Below are 23,367 nucleotides of genomic sequence, written 5' to 3' on the forward strand. Positions count from 1 at the left end.
TGTAAAACGAAAGAAAAAAAAAATAATGGCGCATCATTTGCTAAACTAAGTAAATTTATCTGTTATACTGTATTCAATTTTCAGTCCGATTTTGTCACACAATTAATGTTGTGTAACATGTTTCAATAATTAAGGCGCAGTTTGATGTTTCAGGTGAATTTCGGTTTCGGCTATTCAAAACTGCCGAAACCTCCGAAATCTGGCGAAACTTCCGAAACTCAGCGAACTAAAATTGTCACGTGAATGTCTTTTAATTGGTTGTTTTATATCCAAAATCCAGTTGTAAATTACATTCCCATTCATCCAATTAACATTAAATTTTAAATTTTCAAAATCGCAAATATAAATTCTTTTATCATTCGTTTTCATATTTATTTATTTTATTTACTTTAATTGGGATATTAAATCTTCAATACAACTCAACTAGTTATGATATATTACTAAGAAATTCATAAAATTCATTTAAACTTTATGCACTAGTTTATAAGAATTTAAGCCTCTAACAGGTTATAGTGGTTGAAAGTCTTAATTTACAATTATTTACAATCATATTCCAACTAATTAGATTATGATGAAATTTTATAAATGAAAGTTGATATTTGGTAGCAAGTGTCAAAATGAGGACTTGTACAAAATCCTACCTTACATCCAAAATAATTTAATGAAAAATAAAGAATTGCCAGAGATCTTAGAATCATATGATTATACCTTATAGCCAATTAAAAGTTTATTAGTTTTGCCAGGTCTCGGATATAGGTTTGAATCGGTCCCAGCAAAGACCAAGATTTGAATTGGTCCGGACTGGGACCGATTATATAAAATTTTTTATCTAATATAAAAATGATAAATTATATATTATTAATAAAGTTTCAATCAAATTTTCGTATTTTGGTATTTTGTAGTATTAATATCATTTGATTTCTCATTAATTCTTTAAAAATGTTAAAGTACGGAAAAAATAAAAATTTTTCGCATATGCAATTATTTTGTGTTACATGATCAGCATATTATAATATTTTTTTTTTTTTTTAACGAAGTCGACTTTATTTAGAAATAAGAAAAATTACAAAAAAGGAAAAGATCTACATTATATAACATTTAGTAAAGAACACGATCGAACTAATACTATAATATTATTAGGGACTTAAGATTTTATGTTCAAAAGAACTATCTACCATCCTGCTCACCCAAATAGGTTCACTAAACTATCCGCATAACTTCTACTATTCGTATGGACTTCGGTAATGTTATATAAAAACTCACCACAACTCCTTTAATTACTACTACAACATCAAAGATAATAAAAATAATACTACGAAACACTACCGTAATCAACAATATTATAGTAATCTATTGTATTACCCCCAAAATAAATATGACTTTGAAGACTTTGTAGATTAAAGTATTTCTTATTTTTTGATTTACGCGTTTTGTCAATAAACTGCTCTTTACCAAAATGTTGTTTTTTAACATTTTTATCAATTCCCAAACCTCTATCAATTTCATTAAGTTTATTACACCTCACTTTCCAAAAAATCATAGATTTATCCAAAATTTCATTCCTAAAATTATATGACAAAATTTCAACTTTTGATTTCGTAGATAATAATTGTTTAAAAAAATTAATTAACGAACAAGGAAAGAAACCTTTAATTAAATCTATGAAAGTTATGTGATCCTCTGATACTTCAAGTTTCCAAATATCATTGAGATTTTTAATATGTTCAAGAGTAATATGATTAATAGGATCTAAAATTTTATTAATTTCTAAAAGAAGCCAATTTTGTACTCCTGAAATTAAATCATCCATATCCTCTCGTCTTTCTTCACAAAACCAGATATGATTGAAATCTTCTTCATCCTCTTCACACATAGGACAAAACCTTTCTTTATATAATGAAAATAAAGTTCTTTTAATTTGTTCAATGCAAGGAAGTTCTTCAATCATCAACTGAATTTTGCGTCTTCTAATTTTTGATTCTTTGAAATCAGTGTATAATTTTTGTTTTTCTCCCAAAAAATTATTAAAAAAAATTGACCAATCTATTTCACATTTTCTATACTTATCATTTCTATTTAAATTTAAAAACCTTTCCAAATTTTTCGTATTGGTTGTTAATGTAATTAACTTTCTTAAAGATTTTTCTATAACTATGCCATTCCATTTGGGAATCCAAGGAAGATCATAAAAATTATTATAATTTAAATTAATTCCTAAATTTTGATCATTATGTGCCAAAGAAACAATATTGTCGACATAATTATTTAAAGAATCATCTGTATGAGCATTAACTTTAAATATATTAACAGATAAATTATTTTCTTTAATAATATCCATAATTATTTTCCAAAGAATGTTGTTATTACTAATTTTAAAAATTTGTCTAGTAACTAAAGTAAAATTATAAAATTTAAATTTTTCAAAATTACTAATAACGCTAGCACTATCTGTATAAACTGTTAAATTACTATTAGAAGGTGCTATTAGCAAAGTAATTAATAAAGCAAAAATTTCTGCACGTGTTGATGAAATCCAATTATTATAAGATGATATTAATTCCAAAATTTTTTGCAAGGACAAATTATAAAAAGTTGTTCCAAAAGTAGCTGATACATATTCTTTGGTAATATCTTTAATTGAACCATCTGTATAGCAAACAAAATCTTTAATGTTTGAATCATATAAAATTTTTCTTGAATCAAATAATTTCTGTTTATCTAATGATAAATCTATATATTTTTCAATAATATCTAAACTATTTTCATCAAAACGTAATTGATAATTATCATATGAAGAGTAATATAAAGGGTTTCATTTAAAAAATTGATCATATCTTATAATATTTTCCATATAATTATGTTGTGCTTCCTTTAGAAGATATGCCTTATATCCCTTCCATTTAATAAGTCTTTTATATCTCACTTCATATATTTCAGTTTTCATTGATTCTATTATACATTTACCCTCTATTTGACCAATATTATATTCACAACCATTACATACTTTAATAAACAAATTAATTTCACTTGTGTCTGATATTCTTTTAAAATGTTCAAAAATATATGTAAAGGGCTTTTCTTCAATTATTTTTCCATAAATATTTTCAAAATGAAACATATTAAAAGATGTTATAATATTATTAATATGAATATTAATTGGTAAAAATTCATAACCACCCAAATTTGTGACTACATTATTATCTATATATTCCTCTTTAACATTATAATTTTTTCCATTAGTTGTAACTAAAGACTGAATTTTTTTATATATATTTGGCGTATTAACTACATTACTATTTCTATTATTACTAAGAGCAAATATCTTATTTTTTATATTCCACCATGTCAGAAGAGTTTTGTTATCAGGAGATAAAAATTGGTCCAAAAAGTATAAATTATTCATACGTAAAATTTTTATATTTTTCAAAAAACTTTCAGTTCCAACAATTTCCATAATATGACGACCCCTTCCTAATACAGTACTATTTTTCCCAATATTGTGTTTATTAAATTCTATACTAAAATTATAACTTTTCATTAATAATAAATTATTAATAATAAAATTATTTCGCAAATGTTGACCCATAAAGATTAAATCTTTATTAGAAAAAGGAAAATTAATTAAAGGATTGAAAGGTAAAAGTAGTTTATTTTGAATATCTACTAAACGAATCTCCATTATTTTTCCTAGAATTCCTTGATCATTAATTTGAATTATAAAATTATTAACCTTAGCTTGTAATTGATTATCAAAATTGAACGAATATTATATAATAAATTCAATTCCATAATTATATTTGGTGCAGTTGAAGCTAACTTTAATTTATTTTTAAAATTTTTTCTATAAGGAACCATGATTTTTTCACAATCTTTTTCTGATAGTATTATCGTTTGTGTCCTATATTCGATACGTGGTAATATTACAGCATTAAAAATATAGGAACTAATTTTATCTGTTATGCATTTGTTCTTCAGCAGGTTATTACTTAAATTTTTAACTTCATCAAAGGCTTGTTGTTTGATAAAATTGTTATCATTATATATATTGAACCAAACACCCAAGATTCTAAGACTTTCTGTTTTTCCTTTAGGTTTGATTTTGATTTTCTGATTGCCAAATTCTAACTCTATTTTTTCATTAAAATTAAAATTCTTTTTCTTAAGTAACAATTCAGATTTTTCTTTATTTATTTGAATATCGTTAAGAGTATAGAAGTCATCAGCCGTTTTTAATATTTTTTCTAATTCTTCTTTATTGCCAGCTAACATATTAGTATCATCCATATATGCCATGCTGGTAATGTTTTGTTTTACTTCTACCTCTATATTTTCATATAAATTGATTTTCTTTTTTGCTTTTACACGATATCCAAAGTGTTCTTGCTGTATGGCAGTAAGAAGTGGATCATAATATATACACCACAAAAGTGGTGAGATTATTTCCCCTTGATCGATTCCAACCATTACATCATATGGATTACTTAATCCTCCTGCTGTAAATACACTATTTTTCCATCCTAAAAATAACTCTTTTGTTAAATTAATAAAAGAACTTGGTATTTTAAGACGTTGCATAGCTTTTTCTAACATAAAAATATTAACACGATCATATGCTTTTGACATGTCTAATGATAAAATCCACAGTTCCTTATCATTCTCATTAGCATCTTGAATTATTTCATTAATAATCCTTAATGGTTCAAAAGTTGAACTGAAAGGCAATCCAGCAAATTGTAAACCTTTAAGAATTTTGTTTTTCTGAAGAATTGTTGATAATCTTGCATTCATTATTGATACCATTAATTTCTTAGCCATTTCCAACAAAGTTATTGGGCGTGTATTAACTAGTTGACAACCCCATGGCTTTGGTTTCGGTATAGGATAAACATTAGCATATTTCCATTCTAATGGTATCTCTTGATTATTAAAAATTAAAATAATTAATTTTCTAATAATTTCTTTAAATTCTGGAGATGTGTGTTTCAACATTTCATTACTAATACCCGTAGGTCCAGAAGCTTTATTATTTGATAATTTATTTAAAGCTTCATTCAATTCATCATTTGTAGGCTCTACCATCAAATCTTTATAAATTTTATCATTAATTTCATCTTGAGGAAAATAAAATTTTGCCCAATATTCTGATAAAATCTTAGGTTGGTTTGTTGATCCTGCAATATTTTGAAAATGATCATTTACAATATCTTTTATTTTTTCTTCATCAGTGATTAATTTATCTTCATTATTTTCTTTAATTAGAACTCTGTCTAATACAATGGATTTAATTTCACGTTCCATTACACTATTAATCATACATTTTTGATTTTCTAATAAATCTTCACAGCGTTGGTCAATTGCTAGTTTAATTTTTTCTTCTTTGAATTGTAAAAGATCATGATTATATAGGATTAAATAAATTTGATATAAATTTTTTATTTCTTCAAAAATTTCCTTGACACTTTTATCATCCTTAGGAATTTTATTCCAACAATAATCACTTTTTTCTCTTCCAATTTCCAATAATTTTTTTCTATATGTAATCCAATTTCTGATCACATGATTTCTTTTTCTTGAATCTTTAATTGAACGTCTGAAATTTATTAAAAATTTCATTACTTTATATGCATTAGATATTTTCATTGGGTTGACTTGACTTTTAGTTAATTTGATTTTTTCTATTGGAATACAATTTTTACTAGCTTGAACAAGACCTTTTTTGATCTTATCCCATATATGATTAATATTATTTTTATCGTTAAAATTAAATTTTAAAATTTCTGAATTTGAAATGTATTTATTAAGATCATTCTGAAATAATTCCCATTGCTCTCCATCCATTTTATCATACTTATAAACTTCTTTAAATCCTTCCTTCCGTTTGATATTAGCAATATTTCCAATCAAATCTTCTGACCATATTGAATACACTAACATTCTATGATCAGTATTAATTGTTGTTGTATTAACAATTTTGCATTCTTGTGTTTCTGAAAATAAATTTTCTGTTACCCAAATGTAATCTATTCTAGAAGGATTTTGATTTGTATTAAAAGGATAGAAAGTATTTAAGGAATGTTGTGATAAATTATCGAACATGATATAGAAAGGATCATAAAAATTTTGTTCATCTTCAATCCATTCAAAAAGTTTATGTTCTTTTTTCATTTTACGATTATTATTTTTATCATCCAGATATTTTTCATAATGAAGATTAAAATCACCAAGAAGAATAATTTCTGCATTTTGTGCTTTACTTTCTCTAACCAATTCTTTGATTTTATCAAAATAAATTTTAACTTCTTGATTAAAATTGTCTAAAGTAACTCGTCCAGATTTTCCATAATAATTAATGATTCTCATTTTTTTATTTCCACTAAAAATAAAATCAACATATATAATTCTTCCTTTGAAGCTATTATAATTGACTATATGCCGTGCATAATTTTTCTTAATAATAAGACCTACACCATTTCCCCTATAATTAGTTTCCTCATTTGCAAAATAAGTAACATAATTATTTCTATAAAAATTAAAAGAATGTTTTGCCATTTTGTTTGATATATTAGTTTCTGATAGACCCAAAATAGTTATATTATATTCACCTAATATATCAATTAAGAATTGTTTTTTAACATCAGTTATACCTTTAATATTCAATGAAGCTATTTTAATTATATCTGATAAATTGAGTCGTTGACGTGTTTTCGGACGATAAATTTGTTGATTATTTAAATTTGAACGTGATTTTTGATTAACAGGGGAAGGATTATTATAATGTTTTTTCTTAAAAGAATGTGTTTTTTTATTGTTCATCATTAAAAATAATATTTAAAGGGGTATTTAATCCTCATGGGATTCATTATTGTCAATAATTTTATCCCCTTGAAAATTATTAACGTCATTATTATTGTCAGAAGTAAAATATTCCATAATTTTTGAGATATTTTTACTCATAGTTGATAAAGCATCACCGAATCTATTAATTTCGTTATTTTGTTTGTTTAAACTATTTTCTATATCTGAAGATCCTGAGGCTTCAAGTTGTTCATTATCAACTCTTGATCTTTTGTTATTCTCATTTTGTAAGGCGATTGTACTTCTATCTTGATTGACTTTAATATTTTTTCCTGAACTTGTTGTAGACTTGTTTTCTTTATATTTATAAAATTCAGATTTAATACGATAGTTTTCTTGTTGGATTTTTTTGAAATCATTAGCTAATTTATTCAAATTCTCATTAAGTTGTTTAATTTGCGTGAAAATTCCTTGATCAAGTGACTTTTCATTAACGTTATTATTTCTATCACGTGAAATATTTTTATTCCAATATCTATTAATATTTCCATTATTATATTTAGAATAATTATTTGAATTATTACTTTGCTGACGTTTTTCAAATGAATTTTGTTTTGTTACATTTGCATAACTGCCTTTTTTAAACTTCTTGTTATTTTCTTGACGAAACTCCTTAAGCTTTTGCTTTCTATTCATTACACGTGGTTTAGCAGATGGTTCAATATCACACTTACTAATTAAATGATCAAAGGAACCACATCTATGGCATGATTTTTCACCTGGAGTTCCCCAATGAAGCATTTTATTATAAAAAATAATATTTCTTTCTGCTGCAATACCTATATCTTCATCATTTTCATAATAAACTATTGCATAATTCAATGGTTTATTATTATTTGGATTACGTGGTATAAAAATATACTTAGGATTGTTAACTTCTAAAGCTTCATGTATATCATAAGCAGTTGAATTCCATGGTAATCCAGTTAATTTAACTGAATTCCATGGTAATCCAGTTAATTTAACTGTATACATTGATCTTTTTTCTATTTCATCTTCTGACAAAATTTTTGGCACAATAAGTACTTGATGTTTTCCAATCCATTCTGACCATATGCCTTTGTAAAATTTTTGTAGACTTTCTTCTTTTTTATATGTAATGAAAGCTTGAATATATAAATTTCTAATTCTGGTATAAAAGCCATTTTCTTCTATTTCACCATATTTGTTAAATACAGCTCTAATTTGATAATTAGGAATTTCAATTGGAATATTTATAACTTTAATCGTTCTACAATTTCTATCTTTAATTTCTTCTTCAGTAAAAACTTTTTTAGTTTTTTGATATGGTGTAAATTTTATTATTTCCTTAACCTTACTATTAGTACTCGACTTTGCATCTTCACCATTTTCATGTGACTGTTCATCATCAATAATATCAATTTCTAGATTAATAATTTTATCATAATCATTTTTCATGATTGGTAAAATGATAAATTCGGGTTCTTTCTTATTCAAGATAACTCCCCCGGCCAGGGTAACATTAATTCCAGCTAGTTGTTTTCTCAAATTAAACTTTTTTTGAATAATATTGTTTCCTGGAATAGAATCTTTTTTGATTTTAACTAAAATAGGTTTAGCCTTATTAAAAATTTCTGAATGATTATCACTAATTATGTCATTAGTATCACCATTTTTCTGATTATCCTTATTAAAAGATTGATCATCTGTTTGATTATCAATTTTTCCATTGTCGACGATCATTTCATCATTTTTTTCACCATCAATTGGTGCATCTAGATTTTCTGGTGTTACTTGATTATCTGTATTGGATTTTGCTGCGCCACCGCTTTCAGATGAAGAAGCAAAAGTATCTTGACTAATATCCATATCATCAGTAGTTTTTTCAGTAGATTCATGTTGCCTAAAAGACAAACGAGGTTGTTTTTTCTGTTGTTTTTGTTCAACTTGTTTTTCTTTATCTTTTCTTTTAGTTTTACGAGAACTTGCAGGTTGCCAAACCTGAATAATAGGATTGATATTGAAGACTGGTTTATGTATCGAGTCTTGAAGAGTTTGCTGTTGTCCTGGTTTGTTAACTTCTTTATCTTGTTGCTGTCTTGTACTTGACCGAGTGGCGTGGACCCTAGGTTGCGACCCTGACATCTCGAACAAGTTAAAACTTAATTGCCAATCCACGAATGAATCGGACCTAGTGATCGGCAAAATCAAATCTCCACTTCCAAAAAAAGTAAAGTCGGTCAATTTTTAGCCAAACCAATTAAATTTTTTTTTTAAAAAAAACTTAGAGATTAAATCTATTTTGTAAAAATATAAATTTAAGTATTTCAAAACTCAAAATTTTGCAAATTGCTTTTAAATATCATCAATTAGCGAAATTTTAGTAAAAATTATTTATCATTTTTTTTCTAATAAAAGTACTAGCAAGAAGTCTCAAAATTCACACATATATACTTTGGACATATATTAATAGAATATTAAAAAAAAAATGATATAATAAATGTAAAAATATTTCCTATTTTAAGGTTAACTAACAATAATCCATTTTCCCATTTTTAATGCCTATATGAAACTTTTATAAATCAATCTTTAGGAATTTAAAAATGGTAATTTTATCTTAAAATATTAGTTCTAAACATATTTAAAGCATTTATTTTCAAATTATTAAGTGAAAAAAATTTTCGGTTTTGTGTCGATGGTTACACAAATTACGATTTGAAGAAATTTAAAGTTTATTGGTGAAAGTTTGACTTTTTTAAGAGTTATTTTTGATACTTTGATAAAATAAAGCAAATGTCAAAGTTTTTTCATTAAAAATTTCAATTTATTCGATTAAAAATTGGTGGATATTCCTATATTGGAAATGCAGATTTAAGGGGTGGTCCGATTGGTACATGGATTACGAATTAATAAACTTACTCTTAAAATTGAACTTTTTCCTTTAAAAATTCCGCAGTAAAAATGGTCTTGAATACAAAGAAGAAGAAGTTCACTCCAGCATATTATAATATTTTTTTTTTTTTTAACGAAGTCGACTTTATTTAGAAATAAGAAAAATTACAAAAAAGGAAAAGATCTACATTATATAACATTTAGTAAAGAACACGATCGAACTAATACTATAATATTATTAGGGACTTAAGATTTTATGTTCAAAAGAACTATCTACCATCCTGCTCACCCAAATAGGTTCACTAAACTATCCGCATAACTACTACTATTCGTATGGACTTCGGTAATGTTATATAAAAACTCACCACAACTCCTTTAATTACTACTACAACATCAAAGATAATAAAAATAATACTACGAAACACTACCGTAATCAACAATATTATAGTAATCTATTGTATTACCCCCAAAATAAATATGATTTTGAAGACTTTGTAGATTAAAGTATTTCTTATTTTTTGATTTACGCGTTTTGTCAATAAACTGCTCTTTACCAAAATGTTGTTTTTTAATCCAGCATATTATAATATTTAGCGATAGTATGCTTTTGGATGATAAATTTCTGACAATCATCTTCCATATTTATTCACTTTTTCGCTCAATATGGAATTTGTTATGCAATCTTCATACATTTTTTCATAGTTTCGGAAATGCACAACGTGAACTTTAATTGTTCAATTTTATATAGCTATGTTTTATAGCTATATAGCAATAGCAATTGCTATTGCTATTGCTATTGCTATTGCTATTGCTATTGCTATTGCTATTGCTATTGCTATATAGCTATAGCTATAGACGCTAAATAGCAAAAAATATTGCTTTTACCAAATTGCTTCTTTTGATATCATTAGAATAAAATTACAAATTAAGCATTCCTGTGCCACTTTCATTGCATGTTTAATTTAGTCATCAAATAATAGGATTTCACATCAAATTTGATTTAGATGATCTTCAAAGAAATAAAGCTACGAATATTTTTTTTTCTAAGCTAAAAAAAAACCCCCAAAATATTGTGTTACATCTTTTTTTTTTTGCAGGAAAAAAAAATTGGTTGGATAAAAAAATATTGCGTCATAAATAGATCTTGGATTTTTTTAAAAAAAATCATTTTTCTTTCTTTTTTTAGAAAGAAACATCATTTTTTTTGATTATCATTATCCAATTACAATACTTATCATTATTTAATTCCCTTTTTTTTCGTTTTACTAAAAAAAAAAAACAAATTTTTTCTTGGAAGGAAACATTTTTATTAATATTTCCTTTTATTTTGTTATGTTCAGACAAGTTTGGATAGGTGGAAAGGTGAGTTTTGTAATAGTTTACTTTGTTACGAAACTTAGTATTTTTTATTAGAGAAATTTCTAGAAAAAATTAATTTTTTAATTTTTTTATTTTTTTGTAGGGTATTTGACTCTAATAAAAATTATATAAACTTTTTAAAAATAAAAACATTAACGTTTTTTTCTTTTTTTGTAAAGAAATCAACTGGATATTGGAATCTCAATAAGTTTCAAAATTTGAAACTTTTAAAAAAAAATGATGTTTTTCTTTATTTTTGTAGAGAAATTGGTTCCGATTTGGATACCAGATCTCCAATAGGTAAGTTTCGATTTGAAACTTTTAAAAAAAAATATTTTTTTTTTAATTTTTTTTTCTTCTATTTTGTAGATTTTGGCTCCGCGTTGGATATATGGGTGAGTTTTGAGATGAAAGCTTCAAAAAAAAATTATTTTTAATTGTTTTGGCTTCCGGTTCCTAAGCATTGAATATATAGATGATAACTATGAAATTTTTTTAAAAAATTATTTAATTTTTTTTTCTTTTACTTTGTAGGTTTCGGCTTCTAGTTCTTGGACGTTAGATGGGTAAGTTTTGACTTCGGAACTTAAAAAAATTTTTTTTAATTTACTTATATTTTTTATTTATTTTGTAAGTTCAGCTTTTAGTTTTTGAACTTTGAGTATATAGGTGAGTTTTAGAACGAAAGAATTGAACCTTTTTTTTAAAAAAAAAATTTTTTTTTAATTTTTTTTTCCTCTATTTTCTCTATTTTGTAAATCTTGGCTTTTGGTTCTTGGGTGTTAAGTATATAGATGAGTTTCAGAGTGAAAGAATCGAAGCTTTTTTTTAAAAAAAAAATCAAATTTTTTTAAATTTTTTTCTTCTATTTTTGGCTTTTGGTTCTTAGGTGTTGAATATATAGGTGAGTTTCGAAGCAAAAGAGCCAAAACTTTTTTAAAATAAATTATTTATTTTGATTTTTTTTTCTTCTATTTTGTAGGTTCGGCTTTCAGTTCCTGGTGTTGAATATATAGGTGAGTTTTGGAGTGAAAGAGCCAAAACTATTTTAAAATAAATTATTTATATTAATTTTTTTTTTCTTCTATTTTGTAGATTTCAGCTATCAGTTATTGGGCATTTGATATTGGTGAGTTTTGAAGCGAAACCTTCAAAACTTTTTAAAAATAAATTATTTATTTTGATTTTTTTTTTCTTCTATTTTGTAGGTTCAGCTTTCGGTTCTTGGTGTTAAATATATAGGTGAGTTTCAGAGTGAAAGAGCTGAAACTTTTTTTAAAATAAATTATTTATTTTGATTTTTTTTTCTTCTATTTTGTAGATTTCGGCTATCAGTTTTTGGGCGTTTGATATTGGTGAGTTTTAAAGCGAAACCTTTGAAATTTTTTTAAAAAAAAATTTTTTAATTTACTTATTTTTTTTTATTTTGTAAGTTTCGACTTTTGGTTCTTGGACGTTTGTTATTGGTGAGTTTTGAAGCGAAAAAGCCAAAACTTTTTTTAAAATAAATTAATTTATTTTAATTTTTTTTTCTTCTATTTTGTAGATTTCAGCTTTCGGTTCTTGGATGTTTGATATATAGGTGAGTTTTGGAGTGAAAGAGCCAAAATTTTTATTAAAATAAATTAATTTTTAATTTTTTTTTTCTTCTATTTTGTAGGTTTTGACTTTTGGTTCTTGGACGTTTGTTATTGGTGAGTTTCGAAGCGAAAAAGCCAAAACTTTTTTTAAAATAAATTAATTTTTAATTTTTTTTTTCTTCTATTTTGTAGATTTCAGCTTTTGGTTCCTGGTGTTAAATATATAAGTGAGTTTCAGAACGAAAGAGCCAAAACTTTTTTTAAAATAAATTATTTATTTTGATTTTTTTTTCTTCTATTTTGTAGATTTCGGCTATCAGTTTTTGGGTGTTTGATATAGGTGAATTTCGAAGCGAAACCTTTGAAATTTTTTAAAAAAAAAATTTTTTAATTTACTTATTTTTTTTTTATTTTGTAGGTTTCGACTTTCGGTTCTTGGACGTTTGTTATTGGTGAGTTTCGAAGCGAAAAAGCCAAAACTTTTTTTAAAATAAATTAATTTATTTTAATTTTTTTTTTCTTCTATTTTGTAGATTTCAGCTTTCGGTTCTTGGATGTTTGATATATAGGTGAGTTTTGGAGTGAAAGAGCCAAAATTTTTATTAAAATAAATTAATTTTAATTTTTTTTTTCTTCTATTTTGTAGGTTTTGGCTTTCGGTTCTTGGAAGTTTGATATATAAGTAAGTTTCAAAGCGAACGAGCTGAAACTTTTTTTAAAATAAATTATTTTAATTTTTTTTTCTTCTATTTTATAGATTTTGGCTTTCAGTGAGTTTCAAAGCAAAAACTTCGAAAGTTTTTTTAAAAAAGTTTTTTAATTTACTTACTTTTTTTTATTTTGTAGATTTCAGCTTTTGGTTTAGATATATAGGTGAGTATCGGAGTGAAAGAGCTGAAATTTTTATTAAAATAAATTAATTTTGATTTTTTTTTCTTCTATTTTGTAGATTTCGGCTTTCAGTTCTTGGGCATTTGATATTGGTGAGTTTCGAAGTGAAAACTTTGAAACTTTTTTAAAAATATTTTTTTTAATTTACTTGTTTTTTTTTTATTTTGTAGGTTTCAGCTTTCAGTTCTTGGACGTTTGATATATAGGTGAGTTTTGGAGTGAAAGAACCAAAACTTTTTTTAAAATAAATTATTTATTTAATTTTTTTTTCTTCTATTTTGTAGGTTTCGGCTTTTTTGTTTCTGGGTGTTTGATATATAGGTGAGTTTCAGAGCAAAAGAGCTGAAACTTTTTTTAAGATAAATTAATTTATTTTAATTTTTTTTTTCTTCTATTTTTGTAGATTTCGGCTTCCAGTTCTTATGCGTTTGATTTAAAGGTAAATTTCAAAGTTTTGTTTTCTTTTCAAAACTTTAAAAATTTTTTTTAATTTTATTTATTTGTTTTTTTATTTTGTAGTTATCGGTTGTAATATCCTTGGGCTTTGGATAGGTGAGTATTGAAGTTTTGCTTTCTTTTTGAAACTTTAAAAAAGATTTTTAATTTTATTTTATTTTATTCTATTTTATAGGTAATGGCTGCGACATCTCATTGGGCTTTGGATCGGTAAGTTTCATTTTCTTTTCAAAACTTTTTTAATAAAAATTATTTTTTAAAATTTTCTTTTATTCTGTAGGTTTCGACTGCAATATCTCCTTAAACTTTGGGTCAGTGAGTTTCAAAGTTTCGTTTTTTTCAAACTTTCAGAAAAATTTATAATTTTATTTATTTTTTTTATTTTGTAGGTATCGGCTGTGATATCTTTGGGCATTGAAATGGTAAGTTTTGAAGCAAATACTTCAAAACTTCTTAATAAAAATTGTTTTTTAATTTGACTCTTTCTTTATTTTGTAGGTTTCAGCTGCGATATCTTTGGATCTGTGAGATTCAAAGAATGCTCCAGAATTTTCTTTTAAGGAAATTGACTCCGATTTGGATACCATAAGTAAGTTTTGATTCAAAACTTTAAAAAAAACTTTATTTTTATTATTTTTAATGTTACTTTTTTTTTTGTAGGGAAATCGGCACCTGAATCCCAATAGTAGATCTTTTATAAATAATGCACGATTTTTATAGGACTTTAGCTTCTATGGAATTTCTTATCTTTATTTGTTGTCTGTTGGAATCGAACCAACTGGAACCAATATCCAAACCATTAACAACATGTAAATTTTTAGTAAAGGTGGAATTTTAATTATTAGCATACAGTAAATTATTATTTTTTTTTTGTAAATACTTTTAATAAATGCTTTTAATAAATATGATAATGTTAGTTGTCACTTATCATTAAATAATTTGAATCAAAAAAAAAAAAAAATTAAATTTTTTCTGTTAGAGCATTTTATAAACGCCAGTAAAATGCAACTTGATTTGATATCGACATTTCAATACACAAAATTAAACAATGGGGGACGAAGTCCCCCGCAAAACGCAATTTCTAGTTAAATGAAAAAAAACAAATATAAATTTGGGATTTAATTTACTGATCAGAGTAGATTTGGTATGAAATTTGTTGATCCTATTTTTGGTATTAGCAATTTGATTGGCCAAGGTTACTTTGTCTTTTTAAATTTAATTAATTTTGTAATTCGTATTTAAGTTTATGAGATTCTAAAAATCTTACCCGAATTTTTAAAGTATAACATTAATATAATTAATAACACAATTATTGGTTGCCGAGTTATTCAATAAAATGTAAAAGTTTGATTTACGATTACTGCGCCATATTATGTTTTGCGCAACGTAAATTTATTTGAAAACGTTTTTTTGATAAATGCTAAGTTTAATAAAAAAAATGTTTCACAACATATAACAATTCTGAAGGTATGATAAAATTAAGATACTAAAAAATTTGCATAATTAACTCAATTATGGTTTATTATAAATTCGAATGTCATGATTTCATTAGAAATGAACAAGTTCAAAATAAATCACATTTCATATATTTCACATTTTATAGTCCTAACTTCCCTTTAAACATAAACTCTTTTTAAAAATATACTACTAGTCTAATAAATGTTAAATATCATTGTCCTTTTTCTTTTATTGAAAGTTACAGTAGTGGATTTCCATCATTAACGGTAAAAATTCCATCATATAACAAAAAAGGAATATTCAGGTTATGTGCGTAATAATAACATTGAAATAGATGTTGAACTCAAATTCATTAAATTTTCATGGAAACTGCTGGTGCATCGTAAAACACCTCAGGTGTCAATTTGCATCAGGCGTAGATTGATTCCGACATGCGTCACTTGTCATTGGTAAATTCTTTATTAGAAATGTGTAACTCTAATCTATAGATTCAAGCTCATGATTAATGTGTATAATTCATTGTGATATACAAGTTTACTTATAGAATATCATTTTTACTATGGACTATATCATGTGATACAAGTGGCGGCTGGTGGCACGTCAGATATCAATCTGACGCACACATGTCAACTATTACTAAAATATTAATTATATTCTTATAATGGTTTTGTAGTAAAACAATGACTTGCAACCATCTTTTAGAGATTGGCTAAATTTCTTATCTGGAAGGACTGGTTATAATATTTGACTAAATTTCGTTAAATAATACAATTAAATATTACGCTATTACATAAAACATCATGAAGCTAGGAATAAAATCTGTTAGATTATATGAAATACCAAATACCGTACACTATAGTTGCGGATGGTATGACTAATATATTTCATAGTAGTGATATGATGTCAAAAAAAACTTATTTATAGCAATTAAAAATTAACTTTCTTTATTTATTATAAATAATTCACATTTTACAACTTGTAATAAACTATTGATAAAACTAATGCATTTCGTTTACAAATCCATAAGCTCGAATATAAAAATCATCAAAATTCACAATTTTAATATTATAAGATTAAAATTCCTTTATATCATTTTCAGAAACACCTCCATTAATAGCCAAATATCTTACTCTTTTCTCTTTCATAACATGTTCCTTTATATAAGGCATTAAATCACCTTCTTTCATCAAATTTTCGATTAATAATTTTTTAATAATAATATTTCGAATTTTAAATAAAAAAGTATTAAAATCTCTTGGATTAATCATGAGACTCAAACTTAAATATTCTAATCTAGAAGGAAGAATTTCTCCTAATTTTAAAAATATATTTGAACTAGTAAGTCTAATATCATTACTTGATACATGACTATATCTACAAAATTCTATAGAAAGGTAATTAAGAGTTTTTCCAAAATTTTTAATTAAATTTAAAGCAGGGAAAGACATTTGATTATTAGTTCTACGTAATTCAAAATATCTAATCTTTGTACATTGATTTATAATTGGCTCAAGTTGTCCCGACTTATACATTGATAATTTAAATCCAATATTTTCTAAGTAATCACAAGATTTTTGTAATAATGATTCTAATAATCTAATTTGAATTTTTGTTTTCATAAATAATGATTTCAATTTAAATGGTTTAGTAAAACTTATGATTTGTTGAATGAAATCAGAATTTAAATTAATACAATAAAGAATATGAATTGATTCTAAAACATTTAATGATTCAATCGCTTTTAATTCCACATTTTTAAAATCAGTATCAAAAAATATAATTTTGTTTAAAGTATTCAAACAATTAGAATTTGTAAATAATGAAATTGGAAGATTCATATTATTTTCTAAAGATAAAAAATCATTTAAACTAACATTTTCAAATGAAATATTTTTGAGATTTTGTTGTGATTTACTAATTTTCATTCACTCAATTCCTAAATAAAGAACTATTATATTCCACAAGATTTTTATTATTTAATATTCTTCGTTCTTGATTTACAATGGTTATCATTTCCTAGTTAAATGCGGTTTTTTTATCCAACAAAGAAACAGTTAGTAGATATAGTAGGTGTATCGACATTCTTACAACAAAATATTAAGAATTCGATATAACGAATTAGTAAAAGGTAAATACAAATTACAAACTAATAATAATTTTAATAATTTTATAATAAAGCCTACTTTTAATTGCTCGTAATCATTTTAAAACCAAAAAAATTTTCATAATAATATATGCAAAGTTCATGTCAAATCTAAAATTGAAAGCTAAATTAGTACAACTTTTATGTATGGCTTTAATAGCCATTATTTTATTTATAAAACGACTGACAGAACAGTTCCAACTACTGTATTTAGAAAACAAAAATAAACAAATACTATTTCTTAGTTCTTATTATAAATTTCACAGCTCCCCATGAATAATGGACTCTTGTTAATATATATATATATATTTATTTAAAAGTTTTTAAGTCACTTGACTTTATCATAAGATTACAAGGAATTGACCTACCAATTATACTGTTATACTATAGCTTATAAATAAATAATATTTTCACTAAATTATCAACCTTACTTTCATCGTCAATATTTATAATACCTCTTAATTGCAATTAATTGGGAGTCACAAACTATTGAAACAATAAAGTTAATAATTATTTAAGTAAAAATAAGAATTTTAAAAATAAAAGATACCTTCATTGTTAACATATGAAGTAATAATGGATGAATTAACAGGTTTTGGTAATAAATTGCTAAATGTAAACGCTCTATTGGTATATACTGTACAGCATCAGAATTATTTTCATACGAAGTTGAGATGTTTAATATTTCTTTATCAGCTTCTTCAAATGCTGCTTTAATTTCTTTTCCTTTATAACCAATTTTTCTACTTTATCATAATTACCTTAGTTTAGTAGAATCATACCAAAAATTAAATTTATTTCTTAATTCTTCAGTTACATTTATGAGCTAATTTTTTATAAAATTCAGGAGTTCCTTTCCAAATTCTGGTCTGAGTCCATTACATATGGCTAATGATAAACTTAAATCATGTTTTTTGTTGTAAAAAGGTGGTTTTCCTGATGATAATTCAGCCATAATTACACCTACACTAAAATATCGGATGATGATGTATATGGTTTTCCGTTTAAGACTTCTGGTGCAATATATGACATAACCCCATATACAGATATGCTACTTTATCATCTGATTTTTGTTCGTTTGCTGGTTCATATAAACCAAAGTCTGAAATATAAGCAGCAGTTCGTAAAATATTCCCACTATGAAAATCTTTATGACAATATCCTAATTATGAAAATCTTGTAAGTCTATGAGCATACCAGCTAAATAATTAATTTTATTACTCCACATAATATTGTTCAAGTTATTTGAAGGAATACTTCTCAAATTTACTTTATCAGCAAATTGTATAATCATCATAAATTCTTTAGTTTCTGGATATTTAGTTAATCCATAAAATGCTAATCTAGCTTCATTAGAAATTTTCCAATGTATTTTAAACTATATTTTAATAAATTTAAAATAAAATAATTTAATACCATTAAACACCCAAATAAAATAAATTAAATAAGATACAAAAACGCACTTCATTGTCGGAGGACATTAACGGTTAGACACATTGTAATGCAAAGTATGTCTGTCCGCACGCGTGATGATGTATTATTGATTATTATCACGTGATCTAATTTTTCGGTGACGCGGCTGACGCGCGATTTTAAACGAGTGCTTCGGACATTACAACGGATCCCGTTACCTAGTTTATAATAAATATTTTATCTGACATATTCCGTGATCCATTTAACCTTTTCAAAGCGACTTTTTCAGACATAGTACCATCAATACAAGTTGCAGAATATACTTTAGCAAATCTACCTTCCCCAATTTCTTTTCTATCTGTAAATCTGTCAAATGGTACCCACTAGAGAAAATTATAACCATATTCTCTTTTATCATATATTGTATCTTTTATAAACTAGAATTTCCACTAGTCCATCCTCCTATTATTCTGCGTGGGTTACATTTTTTACATCATAATTCTTCAGTAAAAGGTTTATTACAATATGAACTATATATATATATATATAATTTTTGTGATTAAAATTTCCACCTGAGATATTTTCGTAATATAAGTTAAAAATATTTTTTTTTTTATATTTATAATGAGTTACCAAAAAGGATATTTTAAATCAAAAGTGGAATGACTCCAATCATTGTACAATCCAGGTCGGGCCGTATTTTTCCGATTCATTGATGCCATTTTAGATTTGAGACATCTCCCAAAATTCTTAGTTATAATTGAATAGATAATTTAAAAATTTTTTATTATAGTTTATATTAGTTTATTGATGAAAACAAGAGTTCATGATTAAAGAGGAGTTAGGACTATAAAATGTAAAATATATTAAATGTGATTTATTTTGAACTAATAAAATCATGACATTCGAACCATAATTGACCATTTACAGTCGTAATAAAACTCGTTGAGTTACAAAGAATGGGATCGTTATATATTAGTTTAGCTTTGTATTGGTTAGCAAGGTTGTAAAGTTTAGTTAAATAGTTGCACTCAAAACAAATAAAGATTAGTCAATTGTATCATAAAGATTCTTTACATACAGTTTATAATAACAATAAGTTTCGAATAATAGTACTATTAAAGGTAATAGTAACCAAAGTAAAATCGTAGGTTCGAGGTCACATGATAAATATTATTACGTGACAGATTAGTTACTGCGACTTCATAACAATATTAAATTTTGACGCATTGTGCGACAATATCGGAATCATCACTCCAAAAATGAATATATTGGCTGGGCGTAATAACAATTTGATACTTCCCCTTTTAACATATAAAATTATAAAATATTTCCAAAAGGATCATTCAATTTTACATTCATGCATTTTAGTTAACAGATTATGGTGTCATTTAACGATTCCGTTATTATGGGAAAATCAAAATATCGTGTTATTAATATTTACTTGATATTTACTTAAGTGATGATATTAAAACGAAATCAAATAGATATAAAATTATTAATAATTCATTACCTTCAAATACACTATTCAATTATCCTAGTTTTTTTAAAATATTTAAATACATATAATTTTATTTTATAAATTTACTCAATCTAAATAAAATATACATTCATAGATTGTTGATGATCAATGATTTTATCAATCAAAAAATCTGAAATTTGGTGATACTACAATTTGACTCATATTGTATTATGCGTATTATGCATATTCTATTATACATCTATCAAAAAAAAGTTTAATGGTAAGACAAAACCTATTGTGAAATGCAACATGTATTTTTGCATTTCGTTCTTTGAACCCGAAATTTACAAAAAAGTAAATATCAAGAAATGTTTATAAATCTTTCTATTAATAACATCACATATGTTAAAATTCTTCAACACTTGTTATATTATATATTACTTATATGTATATTATATCATATGTCTTTTATATCGCATTATTACAAATAAATAATATTTAATTATCTAATTACAAGTTATTAATTATTATCTGTTATTACTCATATTATGTTTAGTTCCGATCATGTGATAATTGTATGGTTTTATCGTGAAATTTATCATCTATTAAAAAATCACGAGTTGAGCCACTTAAAAATATTGAGTCATCTTTTGAGTCATCCAATACATGTATAAAAAAATTATATATATATATACATACATACATACATATAAAATTTTAAAAATACGCAAAAAAAAAATTTTTTCTTTTTTTTACCAAATATCCGTTACTCTCGCACACGAAAAATATATTAAAAAATACCTCGCACGGAGCAACAAAAATTGATTTTTTTATATTTTATTTGTTGCTCTTTACTATACCTTTCTTCCAATAAACCTTATATATATTACTATATACCTAAATCTTTTTAAAAAAATATCAACACAAAATGCAGTCAACTTCAATACAAGATTTCCAACAACAACAAGGAATTGTCGCAAACTTTATATACAAAGTTGTTGAACTTGCTACCTATACTTCCGATTTTGCCGATGATGCTATAAATATATTAACTGGAAATACGTTAAATAGTACCGGAGGTCATTCAACTAGACAAAATTATGAAAATGTCTATGATCATAAGAAAAAAGATGTTTCTACTTGGGATGAAAATGTAGAAACGGTTGAAGATGAAGAATCTCCTCAACCTTACGATAATTCTACTGAAACTAACTCTTCACTTACAATTTCTACATTACCCTCACAACAAGATTATCCAACTACTCAGTCTGAGACTAAACCTTCATTTACAATTACTACATCACTTTCGCAACAAGATTATCCAACTACTCAGACTGAAACTAAACCTTCATTTACAATTTCTACTTCACCTTCGCAACAAGATTATCCAACTACTCAGACTGAAACTAAACCTTCATTTACAATTTCTACTTCACCCTCACAACAAGATCATCCAACTACTCAGTCTAAAACTAAACCTTCATTTACAATTTCTACATTACCTTCGCAACAAGATTATCCAACTACTCGATCAACACCAACACATTCACCAACAAATTCAACTTCACGACGAAGACAATTCCGTGTTCGTCGTGGCTGTAGATTTGTACGTCGCAAATCATCTTCAAAAATGAGCAATAATTTCAACAAGACATCCGATAATAATGACGATGATGATGAAGATATCATCCTTAAAAGACTTAATAGTAAAATATCTGTTATGATAGCCGAAGCTGAAGCTGCTTTAAATAGTAAGGCTGAAGTTACAGAACTTGAAATGATACTTGCCGAGGAAAAAGAACGCGATGAGCGAATTATGAAAGAATTTGGAATTCAAACTCTTAATATTCACAATTACAATTACAATAATTACAATATCAATTATAATAATAATCACAATTACGTTTACTGAATTCTTTTTTAAGTAAAACACTATAATTATTATACAAAATGTCAAAAAATATAGTTTTATCGAGGAAAGAGCTAACAAATAACTTTATTAACAAAAACGTCCAGTCTCTCAACGATAGAATCATTTTATTGCAAAGCACAATAGACCAACAAACACAAATAATAATAGATAAAGATAAAAAATACAGTGAGTTAGAAAACCGATACTATGCCACAGTTCAACAAAACAAAATTCTTAGCTACCAAGAAAAATCATATTACGAACATGAAGGAATGGAAGCTTTTAGACATAACAACAATAGAAATTGGTATAAAAATAGAGCACATTATAATGCTGCGTCACAAGATTCAGTCATAAATGATACTACGCAAGATTTTAACGACAAAAAAATAATTACGTTCCCATGAGCATGGAGATTGATAACAAAGAAAAAGCCAAGGAGATAGAAAACGTCAAAGCCACAATTGTTCAAGTGGAACAAGAACTGGAAATAGCAAGTATAACAGAGGAACAGACTACTACAAATGGGGCGGACGCATCCATACACCGTGCACATTCAGCAAATTCCGTCAAATATTATGCATTTTTTATTTTGTTAATATAGTAGTAATTTTTTTTTATTTTTTTCATAAATAATGGAAACTAAATAATACAGCTAGTTATTTTAAAGAAAACTTGCCGATTTTATTTAGATAATTTAAAGTATCTTTAATTGTAACTACTTTTGACATTTTTAAATTATTATATTTTTTAATTTTGATCATTAAATACCAATTTGTTTTAACAATGAAATTTAGCGTAAAAACACATCATCTCAATAAATATCTACACTAAATAAATGACTAAAAAAAACTTTGCTAGTCTAAACTAATCTAAAATTTTTAATTAGTAACATTATAATAAACCAAAGAAAACAAACTCATTAAGTGTAAATACTACTCTGAACAAATATAACCAAAAAAGGAAAAATTCGAAAAACTATATT

The 23,367-nt window shown here is 25.2% G+C and overlaps 5 protein-coding genes across 5 annotated transcripts; 3 read left to right on the forward strand and 2 right to left on the reverse strand.

The window, feature by feature from the left end:
- Positions 1-6,840: 6,840 nt before the first annotated feature.
- On the reverse strand, positions 6,841-8,961 carry OCT59_019122 (uncharacterized protein; the record flags this gene model as incomplete). Its single annotated transcript, XM_066135813.1, has 1 exon — positions 6,841-8,961. The coding sequence occupies one exon, from the start codon at positions 8,959-8,961 to the stop codon at positions 6,841-6,843; it is 2,121 nt and encodes a 706-aa protein (XP_066005069.1).
- Positions 8,962-11,040: 2,079 nt separating this feature from the next.
- Positions 11,041-11,721, forward strand: OCT59_019123 (uncharacterized protein; the record flags this gene model as incomplete). Its single annotated transcript, XM_066135814.1, has 5 exons — positions 11,041-11,070; positions 11,247-11,367; positions 11,437-11,462; positions 11,602-11,633; positions 11,703-11,721. The coding sequence occupies 5 exons, from the start codon at positions 11,041-11,043 to the stop codon at positions 11,719-11,721; spliced, it is 228 nt and encodes a 75-aa protein (XP_066005070.1).
- A 4,804-nt stretch (positions 11,722-16,525) lies between these two features.
- OCT59_019124 (uncharacterized protein) lies at positions 16,526-17,377 on the reverse strand (the record flags this gene model as incomplete). Its single annotated transcript, XM_066135815.1, has 1 exon — positions 16,526-17,377. One exon carries the CDS (start codon positions 17,375-17,377, stop codon positions 16,526-16,528), a length of 852 nt encoding a protein of 283 aa, XP_066005071.1.
- Positions 17,378-21,398: 4,021 nt separating this feature from the next.
- Positions 21,399-22,382, forward strand: OCT59_019125 (uncharacterized protein; the record flags this gene model as incomplete). The annotated part of the gene is made up of 1 exon (XM_025324766.1): positions 21,399-22,382. One exon carries the CDS (start codon positions 21,399-21,401, stop codon positions 22,380-22,382), a length of 984 nt encoding a protein of 327 aa, XP_025184572.1.
- A 403-nt stretch (positions 22,383-22,785) lies between these two features.
- Positions 22,786-22,986, forward strand: OCT59_019126 (uncharacterized protein; the record flags this gene model as incomplete). The annotated part of the gene is made up of 1 exon (XM_066135816.1): positions 22,786-22,986. One exon carries the CDS (start codon positions 22,786-22,788, stop codon positions 22,984-22,986), a length of 201 nt encoding a protein of 66 aa, XP_066005072.1.
- Positions 22,987-23,367: the final 381 nt, after the last annotated feature.

This window comes from Rhizophagus irregularis, chromosome 28, assembly GCF_026210795.1.
Source record: "Rhizophagus irregularis chromosome 28, complete sequence".
NCBI classification, from domain to species: Eukaryota; Fungi; Glomeromycota; class Glomeromycetes; order Glomerales; family Glomeraceae; genus Rhizophagus; species Rhizophagus irregularis.